Source organism: Bombyx mori, chromosome 13, assembly GCF_030269925.1.
Source record: "Bombyx mori chromosome 13, ASM3026992v2".
Lineage (NCBI taxonomy): Eukaryota > Metazoa > Arthropoda > Insecta > Lepidoptera > Bombycidae > Bombyx > Bombyx mori.
This window is the reverse complement of record NC_085119.1, coordinates 1,428,563-1,449,278: the sequence shown is the minus strand read 5'-3', so window position 1 is coordinate 1,449,278 and position 20,716 is coordinate 1,428,563. Positions and strand designations below refer to the sequence as shown.

The 20,716-nt window shown below is 43.8% G+C and overlaps 1 protein-coding gene across 1 annotated transcript; it reads left to right on the top strand.

Moving 5' to 3' along the window:
- The first annotated feature begins 5,762 nt into the window (after positions 1-5,762).
- On the top strand, positions 5,763-12,506 carry LOC101735697 (solute carrier family 22 member 1). Its single transcript, XM_004928073.3, has 3 exons — positions 5,763-6,152; positions 10,502-10,909; positions 11,634-12,506. The coding sequence occupies exons 1-3, from the start codon at positions 5,800-5,802 to the stop codon at positions 12,364-12,366; spliced, it is 1,494 nt and encodes a 497-aa protein (XP_004928130.1). The 5' UTR covers positions 5,763-5,799; the 3' UTR covers positions 12,367-12,506.
- The last annotated feature ends 8,210 nt before the right edge of the window (positions 12,507-20,716 follow it).

Here is a 20,716-nt window from a genome sequence, read left to right as displayed (position 1 = left end):
GTGAAGCAAAAACTTTGTATCCCTTTTTACGAAAATTGCGCGGACGGAGGGGTATGAAATTTTCCACACTTATAGAGAATATAGAGAAGAAGTGCACAATGCTAATATATTTTTTAAATAATGCATAAAAGATACATTAAATCAATAAAGAAAACATTACACACACTACATACGATGTACTTGACGCACACACGCATGCATACTATTTATTGTCAAACTTTTGTTCTTGACGTCTGTTGTCAAATTGAGAATAGATTAAATATTGTTTGTTTTGTTCATATTTTTTATAGTGTAGTCTTGACGAAATTTGTAATTATAGAAGTATAAAATACAATCATAATAGTGTACAAACTTACAATTCCAATTAATTATAGTCGAATTTCGACTACTGCGGGACCTCTAGTAAGTATTAAAACGCATTGACCGTTTACTGCACGGTAGCAGTTCATTTCCTCTTTAGCTTTGAACACGGTTCAAGCGGTCCAATAATCATATCTTTCAGTAATTGACTGCACTGGAAACATATTGGAAAATTCATTGCAACTGTATAATTTAGAGAGAGAAAGAGAGAGAATACACTTTTTTTGCACACTAAAACATAATTAACATTAAAAAAAATAGACAACAAGCAGATGCATTTGTACATTAAGCAGTTTATAGCATTAATTAAAATATTTTTACTTTATTATTTTTACTGGTGGTAGGACCTCTTGTGAGTCAGTGAAGCAGTAATGCGTTTCGGTTTGAAGGGTGGGGCAGCCGTTGTAACTATACTGAGACCTTAGAACTTATATCTCAAGGTGGTTGGCGCATTTACGTTGTAGATGTCCATGGGCTCCAGTAACCGCTTAACACCGAGTGGGCTGTGAGCTAGTCCACCCAACTAAGTAATAAAAAAAATCTTGATGCAAGTACTATTTCATAAGGACAATCATTAGATTCAACTTAAGCTAAATAGGTCTTTGATTCGACAAGCGCGCTTAATAAATGTTTTGCAATTGAAGAAAGACAGGTCGTACTCACCCCTTTATAGTCATTGCGTCACTGATATTTCCTGGAACCTATCATTAATAACCGCGGGGGCTAATGTCTGAAAAAACCCTGGCGAGGCGTAAAACGTTTCGATTCAGCAGCAGTTAAAATCGTATCAATCAGACGTGACTGCGGCGCCACCCCTTCATACATTATCGATAACTTGGACCTTTTCCATATTATAGATGTAAAGGAACTGGAATTGGAATTTCCTGCACTGTTTGGTTACTAAATCGTGATCCACCTGGAGCTTAGAGTTTACTAAAGTCGGTAAAGTTCGATAGTTCAAATTCAAATTCAATTATTAAATTTATTTCAACTTAGATGTCAGTATGACACACTTGTTGAATGTCAAAATATAAATAACAATCTTAACTCTACCACCGGTTCCAAAAAAAGCCACAGTCCTGAGAAGAACCGGCGAAACAAACTCAGCGGGATTTTTTTTGTTTTTTCTCAAATATTGTTTTTTTTTATTTAAAAAAAAATGTTTACAATAAAGGAAAAAACAAGTCAAAAAATACAATTAAAAAAGAACACGGTTTCAAGCAGCGTCTATTTGCTACAGTACAGTCTCGGATGGTGGATGTCTGCGGACACGTTTCGCACCGAGATGGCCGCTCCATAGAACGCCTCGTTGTACAGGGTAAGGGTTTATGGTACAAGACCGCGCAGGAGGCTTCAAATGCGGTGGACCGAACCAATTAAAACTGCAGTGGAAGGTCTCCTAAATGAGTGCAGTAGAATGGCCTCGAGCCGGGAGAGATGGCGGGACATCGTGAGACGCATCAAGTTTGCTCCCTCCAACACTACATGACGATCGCGACCACTTTGTCAAGTGAAACACGTTTTTTTTGTTGCTTAGTGGGATGGACGAGCTCACAGCCCACCTGGTGTTGAGTGGTTACTGAAGCCCATAGATATCTACAACGTAAATGCGCCACCCACCTTGAGATATAAGTTCTAAGATCTCAGTATAGTTACAACGGCTGCCCTACCCTTCAGACCGAAACGCATTACTGCTTCGCGGCAGAAATAGGCAGGGCGGTGGTACCTACCCGCACGGACTCACTAGAGGTCCTACTACCAGTAAAAAGAGAAGAGAAGAAGAAAGTCGTTTTAAAAACCAATGTGATAATCACTCACCTTGAAACATGAGGCTGAAAGCTTAGCTGTATTGTATCTATCTTACTGGTGGTAATACAATCTATGCTGCAAGCTTGTATGGATTAATGTTAACGTTCTGCTTATTCCTGTGAAAAATGAATGCTCATAATCAGGCGCAGATAGTATTAGAGGTATTTTCCCAACAATGTCGTTAATCTCTATCACACTATCTATTTGACTTTTGCGGTTTTTTTTATTATTATTTACTCATTAATAGTGTGGCGGGTAGCCATCATACAACGCAAGATAATTGACAGATGCCTGAATCTCGCTTACGACATTTTCAAGATAAAGCGCATATATACAAGTTCCGAACAACAACGTTCGGACCGTCGGTCTACCTAGCAATATCACCTGCTCGGTGGAAGATCTTCCCTTTGTCGTATATTCCTACAATAGCAATAATATTTTATTTCAGCGGTTTTACTTATGTGTATGGTGTAAATTAAACAGGTCAATATTCAATATAACCAAATCTATTCAATCAAGTCAATTCCAGGTAGGCAACTGGGGAAGGAAAAACCGGGAAAGGAACTTTTTTGATTTCCTTTTGATTTAGTAACGAATATTTTTAAGAAAATATTTTATACATTTTTATTGCTAGTATAGTCTTTTTAATGCAGGCACATACATATAATAATAATATATTCTATATGTCAATTAAAATTTTAGTCTTCCGCGACTTTAAGTTTGCCCGTTTTTTTTTATTTGTATGTCTATTTGTTCAGATATTGTAATTATTAATTCGCAATAATGGATTTTTTTTCAAAAAGACAGAGTTTTATTCAAATCCCAGTCACATCCAGTACGCCTATACAAATCATACTATCGTTTACAAAACAAGACTCGTATCTTTCTAAATTACTTTTTTATATTTCTTGTACAGTATCTAGGGGATATACCTAATATTCCCTAAGAGATTTTTTGTAACACTTTCGGTTTTAATGATCAAAATTTGTAGACATTTTTCGATGAATTTTATTTATAGAATGAATTATTAGTTATTCAAGGAAATTTTAAACTATGGTATTTTCAAGTTTATATCTCAATCGATCTCAAAATATCTGTGAAGCGCTGGATCACACGCAATAATTAATAAATTAAATAAAACAATGTAGCTAGTAATCGTGCTTCTTTAAAGTATTAAATAAAGGAGATGTCACAATTTACAAGGTAAACAAATATATTCTTTAATATGTCACGCAAATCCACGATTACGTATAGTGCCTCAAACTTATCTATATTTGGACTGTTTATAGTTATACATATACGTGTTATGACCTTCTTCGGACACATCATGCTGTCTCCCAGACATGAATTAGAGAAGCTCATAATTACGGGTCGAATAGAAGGCAAGCGCGCCGTGGGCAGAACACCAGCCAGATGGTCAGATCTAGCAAGAGAAGCACTCGGTGGTAGTCTGTACCATGCAGTCCATGCCACCCATGATCGGGCGCATTGGAAGTACATTGCATGTGGTCGCGATCCTCAGTAGTGAGGGAACGATATAGAAGAAGATAGTTAGATATTTTTACATTAGAAAATAAGTATTAGAAATTATGACAAGCATAAAAATGGAAATTGTCCATTTTAATTAAGCCTATTTTTTGCGTTTGTTGCTTTATATATTGTTATAAATACAATTATATAGTGCAATAAAGACTGTCTATATTATAAGTGAAATTATAAAGTTTGATTATGACGAATGAATTCAACAATATCCTTCTGATGGCATTACAAATTTGTAGTACCTGTGTGCTAAGAGATACCGTGGATTATATTTGGTTTTACGCAAATTGCTTTTATCAATTTCCTTGTAAGTATATTGAATAGCAGTAGTGAATGCTTACATAAGATAACAATAGAGAAAATACTGTACTAGAGACGCTGTCACCGGGCCAAATAAGTTCGTAGCACTGTACACAAGATTAGAAGCCTATTAACTTATGAAAGAAGTAGATAAATCCGTTTAGATATAGAGAAAGTAATCGTCTTATGAAAACTAAACGTAGACCAATTCGTCTTTAGGTTCGCCGAGTGTTACGGATTTGCAATCGATGAGCCCAAGGAGATGTATGGAAATGGTAGTGCAAGGTAGAGGGGGAAGAGGTCGACCAAAGAAGACATGGATGGAGTGTGTGAATGACGATATGAGGGAGAGAGGGGTGAGTGTTGAGATGACGGTTGATAGAAGAGAATGGAAGAGAAAAATTAGCTGTGCCGACCCCACCTAGTGGGATAAGGTGGAGAAAAAGAAGAAGAGAACCCAAGGATTTAACAAAGACAAAAACAATAAAATAGGAATTCACGTGTGCCGAGTTTATTTGAAACACATCTAAAATATAATAGCTTCATTAAGGAGAGAACAGTACGTTTTTATTGCAACCATAAAAACGAAAGTTCGTATAAAGGTATCGCAAATAAGGCAAACTTTGCACACGAGCCCGACAAAACAATGCCTTATGCGAGTACAGCGAATAAAAACTCAGTACTTTTCGCAACACTTTTACTGATTCTAAATTAAGTTGGTTTACGCGTTAAGGTTTCAGTTCGCAAAGTTTTATGTTTTTATTGCGTGGGTATTTTTGTCACGTGGCTTCTTTACTGGTTTTATTAACCCAAGCAAAAAGGATCAATAACATGTTCTATTAGCTTTCTGGGTGGTCTGGTGGCCAATAATCATAATTATTGTACCGCACGATCTGGATGTGATGGAGCAAGATACGTCATAACATTAAGAGACTACCGTAAGTAGTTGGGGGCTTCGGAGGAAACGACAAAAGTCGGTTTACTGACGATAGTTGAACGTGACAACGTCATAAGAAAATACTGATGGAATAGTTTCATTTTTCAATTATCGCAATTATCGTTGCTATAAACAATTGACACCACATTCACTTTTCACTGAACTTCATACTTGACGAAAACATGTAAATGTATCATTGTATAGCAGCTGTCCACGCGGATGCATCGCTCACTCAAGTAGGAGAGAGACAGATGTCGAACGCTGCCGAACGCGGAGGCCGATTGTGCCTCTTTGTCGCTCGTTGCGCGCTCTCGCTTGCACTTCAAGCCTTAAATGGAACACCTCAGAACGAGGTAACGCCGCATGAGTCATGTTTTTTCGTGCGTGCAGCCGGCTCCATCGAATTATAAGACGTTGTCACGTCAAAATCTTTCACCGAGCGGGTGTAATTGCTCAATAGATAGACTATCCCAATGTTATGGTTCGAAGCTTGTCTGTCAAACGTTGATAACTTTTTATAGAACTATTCCTTTAATGATTTTACAAAGTTATGTAAAAAAACACAAAAATTTGTAAATTTGCAAAATTACTGTCGCAAGGTATTCAAACATTCCAGTTTGGAAGATGAGGCAACTGCCAAGCAATACATTACCGATTTCAAATTTATCCATTTCTAAGTTTCATATTACACGTAAATATAACTTTCATCTTCTGTATTTACGACGAACACAAAGAAGTAAATATGCCGAAAACCTAATCTTTTTGTTTCAAAAAAAACCTGAAAAAGAACTCGACCAACAAAGTTACATGTTGACAATTTGCTGTCAAACCTATCTGTCATTCAAGATAATAAAATGCTACATATCAAGAATCCGGTCGAGAAACATTTTGAGAAAATAACACGTTACCATTTATATTTCTACAGTCTGGTGTTCATCAGTCAATTGCCTAACTGTTGGCACTTGTTGAGCATTATATTCTTATCACCTACAGTTGATTTCTATTGTAACAGCACTGATGGCTCAAGCATTTTGAAAAATAAATGCCCATGCAATGATCCTCAGTGGGACAAGCGTGTGTTTACTAAAACAGTTCAAACCAAATTTGGGATTTATTGTGACAAGAAGTGGTTGATTAGTTTTTCCGAAAGTATGACAAATGTTGGGACTTTGCTTGGAGCGTCGCTGTTTGGAATGCTATCGGATAAGTAAGGACAGTTAGTTAGATTACTTTAGTGACGTTTAGTTCTGGTTATATAAATGCTTATTTATTTAATTCTTAAAAAAGGTCTGACCAAAATTGAAATTGTAATTTTAAAGCACTGGTTCTTCAACAACTTTTTTTTTTTTTTTTTTTTTTTTTTTATTGCCTTTGTAGGCAGACGGGCATACGGCCCACCTGATGGTGAGTGGTTACCGTCGCCCATGGACTTCAGCAATGCCAGGGGCAGAGCCAAGCCGCTGCCTACCGCTTAATACTCTCCATAAGCCTCGTTTGAAGAAGGACATGTCATAGCGCTCGGGAAACACCGTGGAGGGGAGCTCATTCCATAGCCGGATGGTACGTGGCAAAAAAGATCTCTGGAAACGCACTGTGGATGACCGCAGTGGCTCCAGGTAGTATGGATGAACTCTACTCCGGTGGCGGGCGGTGCGATGATAAAAACGAGATGCTGGTATCATCTCGAACAATTCCTCAGAGCACTCCCCATGGAACATACGGTACAAAATACAGAGGGAACCGAAGTCCCTCCGCAGACCCAGAGGCTCCAAACGATCCGAGAGAATGGGATTATCGACAATCCGTACGGCCCTCCTCTGTATGGAGTCAAATGGAAGAAGCTGGTATTTGGGAGCCCCGGCCCAGAGATGGGAGCAGTACTCCATGCGAGGCCGGACTTGTGCTTTATAAAGCAAAAGTCTTTGTCCAGGCGTGAAGTACCGCTTCGCTCTGTTGAGGACTCCCAGCATTTTGGACGCCAACTTGGCTTTGCCTTCCAAATGACTCCGAAACTGGACATCGCTCGAAATGTCGACCCCAAGTATCCCGATACTCTCGGAAGGTTGCAGGGATACTCCTTGGAATTGCGGCGCCATGACAAAGGGGTCCTTCTTCGCAGTGAACGCGCAAACCTGTGTCTTCAACGGGTTGAATTGAACTAAGTTCGATTCCCCCCATTTGGAGACTCGCCCCAGAGAGTTCTCCACTTCAGACACAAGTTTTGATCGTCTCTCTTGCACCACGCTCCGAGAGAGACTCTGATGGCCGATATATCGCGCATCCCCCGTGCTATCATCTGCATAGCAATGCATGCCATCAATAGACAGCATGTCATTGATATACAGGATGAAAAGCGTGGGGGAGAGCACCGAACCTTGTGGAACGCCAGCGTTAATGGTCATGGTATCAGAACAGTCACCGTCTACAACGACCGTGATGCTCCGCCCATCCAAAAAGCTAGCGATCCACTTGCAGAGACCCTCGGGGATTCCGTAAGATGGTAACTTCGATAGAAGTGCCCTATGCCAGACCCTGTCGAAGGCCTTCGCGATATCAAGGCTCACAGCAAGAGCCTCGCCCTTGCTTTCCAAGGCTTCAGCCCACCTGTGAGTAAGGTATACAAGAAGATCGCCAGCTGAGCGACCGTGACGGAAACCGTACTGTCGGTCACTGATCAGCTGGCGATCTTCAAGATACTTCAGGAGTTGTGTATTTATAATTCGCTCCATCACCTTGGAAAGCAAGGAAGTTATCGCGATAGGCCTGTAGCTCGATGGGTCCGACCGGTCACCCTTCTTGGGGATAGGGTGGACGTGGGCGGTCTTCCATGAAGACGGAACCCTGTTAGTGCAATAAGAGAGGCGATACAAACGCGTTAGCGCAGGTGTCAGCTCAGGGGCGCACGTTTTCAAAACCACTGCGGGGATGCCGTCTGGCCCACTCGACTTATGGACGTCCAGGAGTCTGAGCTCCCGCCTGACTGCACACTGTGTGAAGCAGATTTCCGGCAGGGAGCTATCACACCGGGGGATGTTCGGTGGTGTGGCACCCCCGTCGTCCACAGTCGAGTTCGAGGCGAAGAGTTTGACCAGAAGGTCAGCCTTCTCTTTCGCGCTGTGGGCCAGATTGTCATCGGACTTGCGCAGTGGTGGGAGACTAGACCTGCAGAAGTTTCCTTCTGCAGCTTTGGCGAGCGACCAAAAAGCACGGCTCCCGGAGGGATAGCTCTTCAATCGCTCGCCAACTCTAGCGACGTGCTCCGACTTCGCCTTGGCAATTACCTTCTTGTAGGACCTGGAAGCGGCGTTATATTTCCGCCTTTCCCCTGAGATGTTAGGATCCCGACGTCTCCTGGCATTATCCCATGCCACGTATGCGGACCGCTTGAGGTGTGCAGCATCCCTGCTGGCATTGTTATACCAGGGTCTGCTGCGACCCCCAACGGGCACTTCAGAGGAGGGAATAAACAATTCCATCCCCTGGAGCACCACGTCTTTAAGACGGTCCGCACAGACGTCAGGATCAGCAGAGGAAAAGCAGAACCGCCCCCATGGGTAGGATGCGTAAAATTCACGCAATCCATCCCAGTCTGCTGACATATACCGCCAAACTCTTCGATACCTGGTCGTCGTTCGACGATCAGGACGAGAGAGTGGTACGGCAGCACGAATAAGGCAGTGATCAGACGATCCAAGCGGAGCGTCGACCACCACACTGTATCCGGCCGGATCTGTGGTCAGCAGAAGGTCCAACAAAGAAGGCTCGTGCCCCTCGATATCTGGGACACGGGTGGGCTGTGTCACCAGCTGGGAGAAGCCGTAGGCCAAGGCGAAATCGTAGGCAGTCCGACCCGGGAGGTCGGTGGTTCTGGATCCCAACCACTCTTGGTGGTGAGCGTTAAAGTCTCCAAGAACCACCACCTCCGCAGATGGGTACTGCTCAAGCACGCGGTTAGTCCCCTCTTGCACATGCTCAAACAGAGCTGAACCTGCATCACTGCTGTGGGACCTGTACAGGCACGCGTAGATTCGGCTACGGCCCCCGTGATCTACGCGCAGCCACAAGAGGGACAGGTCCCGTTGTTCGAGGCCCCGAAGACGGCGACAACAGACATCAGCCCGGACGAATACGCACACCCCGGCTTTACGCAGGAAGTTGTGCTCCAATACGTAGCCGGGGTATTCAAGGTATGAGGTATCATCCGGAGCAGATATCTGCGTCTCCGTTAAAAAAAGCAGGGCAGGCTGCGCCGTCTCAAGGTGGTGGTGTACGGCGTCAAGGTTGCTATGTAGGCCCCTGACATTGCTGAAATCCACATTAAATGTGGAATGTAGGACCGCCTGTGAAACCCTTTTCTTTTTTTTTGTCGTCTTCATGATGTTTAAGTTTTCGGAGAGTAGGATTAGGAGAGGTAGGATGTTGGAGGTGAGATCGAGGCAACACCTGAATGAAGCGCGGAACATAGTACGTGCTCGACCACGGGTTGCGTGAGAGACCGACGCAGGGCATGGAAGGGCCCCCAGTCCACTCTGCGTGCGATCGCCGGGATCCACTCCGGTCTCCGACTCCGGCACGACGACCGCACGGCAGGATTTTACACCGGTTGGCGGGACAGCTTCCCGGGGCGGAGTTTAGTAGAGACACCCGGGTTCAGGTCCCCTACTGACCGGCGGGCGGCAGCGGGTACCGTTTCACTGGGTCTCCCTATACCCCCGTCAAACAATCACGCCCCGTGAGTTCGCACGCACGTCTGCTCCGCAAGTTCCAGGCGTCACCAAGACTCAACCCCAACAAGGAAGGGGAAAGGGAAGGGATAGAACTGGCTCTCCAACCCACACGCCGGAACACAGCTAGGCTATTTGGCGGCGGACTCTAGTTGGAGGGTGGTCGCCAGCCAGTCGGACTAGGTCCTACCACCGATTATGTTTTCGGCTCCCGTTTAGCACCACCCAGGGGTCACTTGTAGGGAATCGCGGGTTAAACCTACGGAAGCGGGAAGCACCAACCCCCAAACTGACTGAACCTTTCAAGTTCTCTTTATCGAACGGTAAAAACCTCGATTATTTCGTGAAGATTATCAGTAACTCATACTGCTCGGGTCAATGATACTTTTGGCCAGTCAGTTGGTCCTTGTTAAGAACATGCCTATCAGTGGCAGGCGCCGCTGCTTCTATAAGAAAACAAACCGTTACGGAACTATTCAACATAGGTAGCTCATTTTTATTATATTTTAAATATGAACCTAAACAAAAAAATATCATTGTGTGAGCTAGCAATAACATTTATTTTTATTGCTATTTATTACTATATAATTTATACTAATATATAAATCTACAGAGGTTTTTACGGATGTTCCGCTATATCTACTGAACCATGCAACTTAAAACTTGGTATCCATGTAGAAAATACATGTACTTAATGGAAAGGCTAATATTTATATGAGTGTTGGACTCCCTAGTAATAATGACAATGAATAATAATTTTAATTTTAAACGCCCAGCGAAGCGGGCGAGTACGGCTAGTATTAAATAAGTAACACACAACTTGTATTTTCAGACACGGCCGCCTATCAATGTTATCTTTAAGCTGCTTTATAGTGGCGACATCAGGATGTGTTGTCAGCATCATGCCTAACATCGGCTCCTTTATTTTCATGAGATGCATAGAAGGGTTAGGTGCTGGTGGAGCGATGGTTACAGCATACGTTCTATGTATAGAATATAGTGGAGTCAACGACAGGGAAACAGTTAGCGCTCTTTTTCACATACCTGTAACCTTCAGCCATATAACACTACCAGCGGTTTCCTATTTTTTGAGAGATTGCAATCAATTCCAATTGGCTATTTCTATTCCTCTTTACGCCTTCGTGACTTTGACATGGTTATTATTGGAGTCCCCAAAGTGGTTGATGGATAACGGTCGCATTGATGATGCTGCAATGGTTATGAACAAGATAGCGAAATTGTGAGTATTCGATTATAGTATTAGTAAAATAACACGTACAGGTTGCTCATTGCCAATATGAGTTCAAATAAAAGAAATCCAATATTAAGTACTGATGAACAAACAACTACATAAATTGTAATAATATCTTTGCGTTTATATATTTTAAATTCTGAACATGTATTTGTTACTGAAGTCCTCAACGGATTGGATCGATTTTGGTAATTTTTTGCGTATATTTTGGTGGGTCCCTGGACACTGATCCAATACACTGTGAGGCGCTACACTACCATAGTTTAGTGGTTTTTATTAAAAAATATAACAAATCCAGCAAAAACGGCATTGTGTCAGCAAAATTTTCGAGAAATCTTACAATAATACATATGTACATAATATGTGAATTTAAATAAGTTTCCAACCACATTTGAACTATAAGTCTACTAACAGAAAAAACCGGTTCTTTGGAACTTCCCCTTGCGATAGTGAAATGAAAAAAAAACCTCGATTCCCATGAAAAGAGACCAAAATCTCTAATAACTAAGACTACACAATATGTTTTCTTACGAAAATATATTTGTCCAATAAATGTGTGCAGCCCACTGAGTTTAATTATCCTACATCATTTTTCTCTCCTCAACACATTCAGTATTTTATGGCTGAATTGAAAAAAACTGTTACTCTCATAAGCTGCTCAGAAAAACGAATTAAATAGAAAAAATTATAATAAATCTATATTTTTTTTCAGTAACAAGCAACCACAATCTAATATTAAAGCTGAAATAATAGAATACAACCGGACGCAAAATCCAGCTTCGATAACAAAACTCAACTTCTTCTACATTTTCAAAGATAAAAATTTAACCACTAATTTTGCCTGCATGTCTTGGATCTACTTCGTCTGTGGGTTAGGTTATTATGGAGTATCTGAATATATTAGTGGAATGAGTAAAGATATTCATAGGAATGTTGCCATTTCTGGAATGCTAATACTACCAGGAACGTTAGCTGCAGTAATTTTGCTGAAAAGATTATATAGACGAACCTTTCTTATGTCAACGTGCTTTCTATCAGGTATTTTTATGATAGTGGTGATATCAACAGATGCATCATCCACGTGGATGAGATTAATTATGGCTTGTATATGTAATTGTTTTTTCTTTCTTTCGTTTATCATTGTTTTTTTATATGGTGTAGAATTATTTCCAACATCAATAAGGAATTCTGTGTTAGGTATTTTATCTTTAATGTCTAGATTAGGTCAGATTGCGGCTCCTCCTGTTGTTAAATCGTTGTCTGAAATTACCTCCGGATCTGTATTTGGCGTGACAGCGATTTTAGGTGCAGTTACATGTTTTCCTCTACCAGAAACTAAAGGTATGGAGCTACCATCTAGTCTGCAACATTCGAAGACTTTGCCTAGAAGGAAGTCAATGCTAGAACAAAGCATCATGTCGGCAATAGGGAGCAAATCGTCTTGAAGCATCCCCTGAATAAGTAATTAATTCTCCTTATAAATAAAATGTATAATTAATATATTTTTTACATTTTAAGCAATTCAAATTATTTGTGCATGAATATTTCTAAGCGTGTTTTTATTTTAAATAAAAAAATGACTTTATTGATGTTATTCTCTTTAAAAAAATTCTTATCCCATCTGGTTTGTTAGATACCTATTATTTTTGGTCCTTCTCATTAGCATGGCTTTCATGCCAAAAAAGTGCAAAAAATGACTTCATAACATCATTTACATAATCCGACTCTTTTCTGGCCTCCATATCTCCTGTTTATACTTTAACATATTATACAATAAACATATTTAGTTAAATATTTATTTGCCCTTTTTATTACCAATCTAGTACCGATCAGTCTTCTCAATTTATAAGTATGTATTAATATCTAGTGGAATATTTCGGGACACAAGCGACATCGCCTGGGCTGACCTGACGGGTGCCGTACCGAGATTACTAACGTTACCGTTGACACTTCGATGGCTGGCCATTGTTGAAGAGAACTACGCGTCTGTTTGTAGAGTTGACCGTGGTCCCGGTGGTGGAACGTGGACCCTACCTGGTCTTTCTATCTCAGGCAGGGATCGGGAGTCGGGCGAAAGTATAGAGGAATCGATTAGTCTTTACTATCGTCAGCCTAAGTCCCACATTTTTTACGCACCCCTTTAGGCGTAGGAGCATCCTAGAAGATTCCAATACCAGCCAGAAAATAAATAAAAAAGAAAAGAAAAAAGGAGAAAAAAGTTGAGCGTGAGCTTGAAATTTAAACTATAGCTAAATAAAAAAAAATATAGCATTGAGGAAAATAGAGATATAGAGGGTAACAATTAATGAAAAGCTCTGTAGAACATAAAATAATGAAAATAAACAGGTCTTCTATACAACAAATCCAAAGCAATACGGAGAGATTCTTCTAGTCCCCTGGATAATTTACAATAAAACAAAGGCGACACGGCTATTTTCAATAAGCTCCATGTACCGGGGGATAATGAAAAAAGTTTTTATTACCGACAAAGCGCGGTTTTGTTCGGAAACTCGAAGCTATAAGGTAAAGTGTGACGTCACAATCTTTTTTTTTTTTTTTTTATGATTGTAAGTTTACTGGTGGCCCGAAGGCCTTTCCAGTTTCACCAGGACAGGTGGGCGAGCAAAGGCTCAGCCAAGAGGGGTGGGATTTGCTAACAACTGCCCGAGCGCCTCCGAAGGAGACCTAACAACTCAAGAGCAATTGTTTCGCGAATGAATCTACTACCGGATCGGAATCGCGACCCGCTGAGAAGATCCGGCGAGAAACTCAGCGGGCTGATGCATGGGTTAGGTTGCACGTCGACCTCTTTGTCGAGTTCGACGAGTACGGTTACCGGGGTCCCTAAGCCTGCCCCTAGTATTAGAGCTGAAGGCATCTAATGCAAAGGTTATTGGATCTGATGGATCCGTAAGGACGTGTCTAGGGCGTCGACGGTGACTGGCTCCTGCATGATCAGGATTCGGGGAGTAGTCAGCGGCGGCAACGATAAGGCGATTATCATGACGCATAGCCTTATCGAAGTATCGTTCCGACGCTGACCTCATGTATTTCCGAATTGATTCGAGGCCCAGGTCGTCGTGTAGGTCAACGTTCCTCACGAACCACGGAGCCCCGACAGCTAACCTGCAAAAGCGGGATTGTAGGGATTGGAGGGTGTCTATGTGTGTGCGGGCCGCGTGAGCGAACACCACACTCGCGTAAGTCATGACGGGCCTTATGCAAGTTTTGTAAAGTGTCACCTTGTTCCGAAGGGACATTTTACTCCGCTTACAGATCATGGGGTAGAGTCTACCGAGAATAAACGCGGCACGGTCACGGACTGATTTTATATGCGGGCGGAATGTCATCGATGCATCCAGGGTAACGCCCAGGTACTTGACCTTCCTGGCCCAGGGTATGGGTTGTCTAAAGAGAGTAATCGGGGGTGTGAGATTCCTCCTCCTAATCCGGGAGGAAATCCGTGTGGAGCTTCCCCTCTGAAATAGCACCGCAGTACTTTTCGCTGGGTTGATGTCTATGCGCCATTTTCGGAACCACTGTCCTAGGGCTAGGGCTGCGCTCTGAAGCTTCTTCGCGATTAGGGACTTATTTCTACTAGAATAGTAAACAGTCGTGTCGTCGGCGAATAAAGCTAAATGGGTCGGCGGCGACCGGGGAATATCGTTGACGAATAAGCTAAATAGGAGGGGTGAGAGGACAGAGCCTTGCGGGACTCCAGCTGTGAGAGGTCGTGGGGAGGAGCGGGTTCCCTCGACTCGATATCGAAAAGAGCGGTTCGACAAGAAGTCCCGTATGATGAGCACGAGACTATCCGGCACGCCCATGTTGAATAGTTTGAAAATCAAACCATTGTGCCAGACTTTGTCGAACGCTTTTGCGACGTCGAAGAAGAGAGCTCCCGTGTATAACGGTTTTGGTCGATTAAGCCCCACAAGAATGTGCTCCGTGAGGCGGTGCACCTGTTGAACGCATGAGTGATTTGTACGGAATCCGAATTGTTCATCGATGAGAATGCCCTTGGATGAGACGAAGTCTCTGAGGCGTTTGTAGAGCAGACGCTCATACAGTTTGCCTAGAGACATGAGGAGGCTAATCGGGCGGTAGCTCGTCGGATGATTTTTTGGTTTACCGGGTTTATGTATGCCGATAACGTCCGCTTCTTTCCACACCGCGGGAAAGATACAGTTCGCCATAGCGGCATTGAAAATAGATGCCAACATCACGATGAGTTGGACGGGTAGAAGTTTAATAACGCGGTTGGATATACCGTCGGAACCGGGAGCCTTGCGAGGACGTAGGTCTTTGATCAAGTCTTTAACTTCCATCGGGGTGACTGGTGGTAACGCATCAGAGGGTGGCAAGGAGGCTCTGCGTTCTACCTCACTGTCTACTAATTCTACATGAACAGGGTCCACGGATTGAGTGCTGGGCGTGCACTGGGTTTGCAATGTATCGGCCAGCAGCTCTGCTTTTTCGTCATCATCGAACGCCGCGAGTCGGCCTGAGGGGCCTACGAGGGGGGGCATAGTTACTACCGTATCCGATTTGAGAGTACGAGCTAAGCGGTAGTAAGACCTTTGGGAGGGCGCGAGTCCTTCTAAGAAATCAGACCATCTGGCATCTCGGACTTCGGCGATGCGAGACTTTACGTCGCGTTGTAGGGCACGCATTCGAATACGATTTTCCGCGGTAGGATACCTGTCGTAGGCGCGTAACGAGGCGTTCTTAGCTCTAAGGAGTTCCCTAATATCGTTGGACAATTTGAAGCGGTGAAGGAAGTCCTCCGCTACAACTTGTTTCGATGACCTATCTAATGTCGAGGTGATGTGTGACGTTAAGATGTCTATGGCTTCAGCGGTATCCTGAGGAGACGGGATAGAGTCCGGGTTAAACGGGAGCGATGGTGGATCAGATTCAGCCAGGCTGATGCCCAGCGTGTGCCAATCCACCACAGTCCTCGTGACGGGAACGGAATCGGGAGCGCGACCGAGCTTCATAACGACGGGACGGTGGTCTGAATCTAACTCTGAAACTACTTCGATCGAGTGTAAGCGCAGAGTTACGTTTTTTAATAACGCTATGTCGAGTATATCCGGGCGATGCGCGATATTTAGCGGGTAGTGAGTCGGGGTTAGCGGAGCGACGATATCGAAGGCGAGATCATCGACTAACGCGTCAAGCCGCCTGCCATTCGGGGTTGTGGTGTGTGAGTTCCACCTGATGTGTTTACAATTTAGGTCGCCCGCCAGAATGACAGAGCTCCCCATACCGAGCAGCGCCTCGATATCACTGCTTAGAACGATCTTATCCGGTGGAAGATAAACGGACGCGATAACGATCGGCGCGTGTCCCGTCAGTGAGATTCGGCACACTGATGCTTCGATATTAGCGAGCGCGGGAGGATCGAGCGGGACGCAATGCAGGGCTCTTCTATAGTAAATGACGGTACCACCACCACGGGCAGAGAGCCTGTCGTTCCTGACCATGTTATAGTTCGCGATTTTAGGGTCACGGCGCGCGGGCTTAAGTAGGGTCTCCTGCACTAAAAAGATATCAATTTGGTGGTCACGCAAAAAGTCAGAAACCTGATCACGTTGATTTGCGAGACCGTAAGCGTTAAAAAATCCTATCGTTACGGATAGGGGCTTTATTCTACTTATATACGCCATTGATTACCGGCGGAGTGAGGGGAGGACGTACGTATTTAATGACGCGTATACGTCGGCGTATTCCTGCACAACGGCGATAAAGTGTTGTGCAGTGGAGGCAGCGCGAATGGCGTCGCCCAAAGCGTTAACGCGCTCAAAGTTGATCGACTGAAAGAAGTCGATCGCTAAAGCGAGATTGTCGGACGCGGTCGGAGGGCAAGTCGCGGGAGAGGGACGAGTCGCGGGGGCGGGACGAATCGCGGAGGAGGGAGTTGTAGCCGTGTTCGTGTACGGCAGCGGTTTTGCCCAGGCCGAGACACTGGGCACCGCCGCCGGAACGAACGCTGGCTTAGCCTGCGACGCAGAGGGTGCCGAGGCTTTGATGTCTGGGCCGGAAGCTCGGAGGCGGTTTTGGCGGGCGACGCGGCGATTTATTTTAGGGGCTCGGGGGCAACCACGGTAATTCGCGGGGTGACCCTGTGTTCGACACAGGACGCAGCTAGGCGGTTCCGTCGCGGTTTTTTGGTCGCGAGCGCAGAGGGCCGTGGCGTGATCGCCCAAACACTTAACACATCGGGGGCGCGCGTGACAGTTACGGGAAGAGTGCCCGTACAATTGACAGTTATGGCACTGGCTAGGAGTGCCTTTTTTATGGGGGGCTTCGACAGCGATACCAGAGAGCCTACAGACGGTCTGTGTGTTAAAGATTTTCTTACCCTCGGGGGTAGGCTGGAGAGCGACTAGAACCATATTATATGGCTCCCTACCGCGACCGGTGTGCATACGGTGCACAGAATTCACTGGTAGGCCTTGTTCTAACAGGTCGGCTTTTACGAGCTCTACATCTAACTCTTTAGGGATTCCGCGTATTACAACGCGGAGTTCGCGCTCCTCCTGGAGCGTATACGTATGGAAACTTATACGCTCCTTACGGAGGTAAGAAGAGAGGGCCCTATGGTCGTCGGGTGTTTGAACCTTAATTTGAATGCCGTTCGCGAGGTTACGGGCATTCGTGAAATTTATATTTTTGGCCTTAAGGGCCAGGCAAACTCGATCCCAAGCTGCCTTCTCCTGAAGGATAACCGGGGGAGGGGTCTGGGTTTTATTTTGTGCCACCGGACGCGGCGACGGAGTGGCACGGGCTGGGGGCGCAACGGGAGTCTGAGGGCGGGGGCGCGACGCGTTCACGGCTTTGCTAATTTTAGCGGCCGCGGGAGCTCGAGACTCCGCGGCACGCTTCTTACCCTTCTGTACCAGGGTGAATCCATCCGTCGATGAGGCGGGGGCGAGGTCGACCTCCATGTCCGAGTCAGAGTCGGAGCACGAGGAGGCGGGTGCAGGCGACCTACGAGCAAGTGTAGGTGTTTTAGAGGGCGCGACGGAGGCCGCGGATGATCGCTCAGCTGAAACGATGGTCACGGCGGACGACGCAGCAGCTTTTCTCGCCAGTATAGGCGACACGGGAGCGGCAGGCACGACAGAGGCTGCGGTGCTCAATGCAGAAGCTCTGCACGCAGGTACAGGCGACGCAGGAGCAGCGAGCGCGGCGGAGTCCTCGAGAGGGCTCGCAGTGTGATTGGCCTTGAAGGCCAAAAACTCCGAGGCGAGCTGTGGGTGGCGAAGTCGGAGGAATTCCGCGAATACAGCGTCCATGATCGCTGAGTACCCAGGTGGGGCGGCCCCGGGTCTTGAAAACACTCGCCTTGCGGCGAGGCCCCAACTTCTCGGACCTGAGCGGTTCTATTGAACACAGGTGGCAATGCGGCGCGATTACTACAGGACAAAGAAAAAGCACAACAAAACAGAAATTACGAAAAGAAACAAAACAAATAAATACTTGCAGGAAACCACTTTGTCGGCAGATGTACCACGAACACAGAAACAACAAAAGGAAACAAAACAAATAAAAACTTCCAGAAAGAGCACTTAGTCGGCAGATGTACCACAAACACAGGCCGCGCGAACAATGGCCGGGCTAACAAAAGCCGGGCGAACAAAGACCGGGCGATCGAGTGGACGATGAGCACGTCCGCACGTGACGGGTGCCTCTATCGGAATGTGACGTCACAATCTATTTTTTAGATGACGCTCCGATTTGGGGAGGCGATTAAAAGATTTCTTTTTTTTTCATTCATAGCGATCATATTACAAATCCCGAAGTATGTGTCATCGTGATGTAATGATAAATTTACATGTAATCTTCATATTCAAGAATTAGGTGATTTTAGTTTAAATCATTCTCATGATTTAACATGTTTAGTTTCTAACACTTGACGGCTACTTATAAGGTTTTTGATTTTGTTTATGTTTCACAATATGTTAGCGATTTTAAGAATGCCAATGTAGCTATTTTAAAGGGAATAGCTGCCATACAGACCAAATTTCTTGTTGGTAAATTATAAATTTATCAAACTGTACCCAAGAGAGAACATCAAAACACCTATCTTTACCACCTATTCATAGTATCAGCGTAAGCTTAATGACTCTTAAAAATAATAGCACAGCAACATTAATATTATTAGCATAATCCCATACACTAATACAAAAAGATGCCCCTCTGATGAAACCTTACGTCGAACATCAGTTAACCGGGTAAATAATTTATCCCGCATCCCACATCCGAACCTCTCCAGACAATTATAAATCAATTTGGTACATTATAATCCGGGTTTAAGCCCGGTATAAGGTCATTTACGCTTCGGCCACGGGTCGCGAGCTGTAAATCAACCGGAGAGATGACCTCGGATAACAGATGGTGCCGGTGACACGCCCACCACACGCCGGTTCACATCAAAGGGTCATTTTAAAATGCGGTTACGTGTCGCGATAATTTGTGTCTAAGCCCTAATCTTTTGTAATGTGCCTAGTCTCTTTTATTTTTGGATTTTGACGAAGAGTTTATCTCTTTAAATAAAAATGAATTGCTGTTCGTTAGTCTCGCTAAAACTCGAGAACGGCTGGACCGATTTGGCTAATTTTGGTCTTGAATTATTCGTGGAAGTCCAGGGAAGATTTAAAAGGTAAGAAAATATAAAAAAGCTCGGAATTATATAAAAACAAACAATTTTGTTTTTCTTTTGATGTGTCCCCTTGATTTATTTATCGATTGAGGCACTACGAAGTCTGCCAGGTCAGTTAGTAAATAATAAAACAGGATATCGAGGTGCGTTTTAACAAGATTCGAGAAAAATAGAAATGATTTTCTTTTAGTATTTCCTTGGTTTTTCACTAGTCGTAGACGTAACTAAAATTACATAAACAATATTTGAGTAATATAAAATAAGCTTTTTATTTCCGTCTATTGTCATTAAAAGCTCCTTATGTCATAAAAGTCCGTCAGAAGTAGACATGGCCAAATAATTTTATAAGCTTAGACGTCTTTTTTCCCTACCTAATCTTTGGTAGCCTAAATGGCTATTCCAACTTCACGCTGACTGGTTGGTGAGCTCACGGACGCCACCCGAGAGAAATGCTAACACACATAAGCTTCGCTGCATCTACCATCGGATTAAAAATCCGGCGACAAACTCAGTGGATTATAGATGTCCGTCCATAATCAAAAGAATATTAACTATTAAGCTTACTTTCAATAAGCTTACTTTCAATGACTTAAGCCTGACTGACACTTAATTAGTACTGTCCTGAATCAACAAAAAGAGCTGGATGATATTTCGAGATCCGAATGTTGGGCCCAAAGCAGAAAAGTTTTATCGACAAAATCGACACAGGTTTCGTCTACCAAATTAATTAAATCACTATAAATTTATAGACTGTGACAAAAATAAGTTAAAAAGTAGACGTCGATGTTACAGAATTTTTATTAAAAACACTATTGTTATACACACGCTAATTTAAAATTCGACTCGTGAAACAAAATCTCCTAACGACCGAGTAATTACAGCAGACACGAGACCTCGGCGTAAAAAAATAAAAATAAATTTTCTTTTACAAAACGTGACCAAACTGTAAATCGGTTAACAATGGCCCCAGATTCATGTTTTTCTCGACGACGGCAAAGCCATAGGAGTTCAAATTTGGGCAGCGTGCGTATAGCGTCGTGTAATAAAACAAAATCCATAAAATACTTGATGAATAAATTTGAAGTCGTCGTGACCTAACGGATAAAACGTTTGGTGCATTCGTG

Coding starts and splice junctions, on each gene's coding strand:
- LOC101735697 (XM_004928073.3), top strand. CDS start 5,800: ATGCTACATATCAAGAATCCGGTCGAGAAACATTTTGAGAAAATAACA. Junction 6,153..10,501: donor TTTGGAATGCTATCGGATAA/GTAAGGACAGTT, acceptor TTGTATTTTCAG/ACACGGCCGCCTATCAATGT. Junction 10,910..11,633: donor ATGAACAAGATAGCGAAATT/GTGAGTATTCGA, acceptor ATTTTTTTTCAG/TAACAAGCAACCACAATCTA.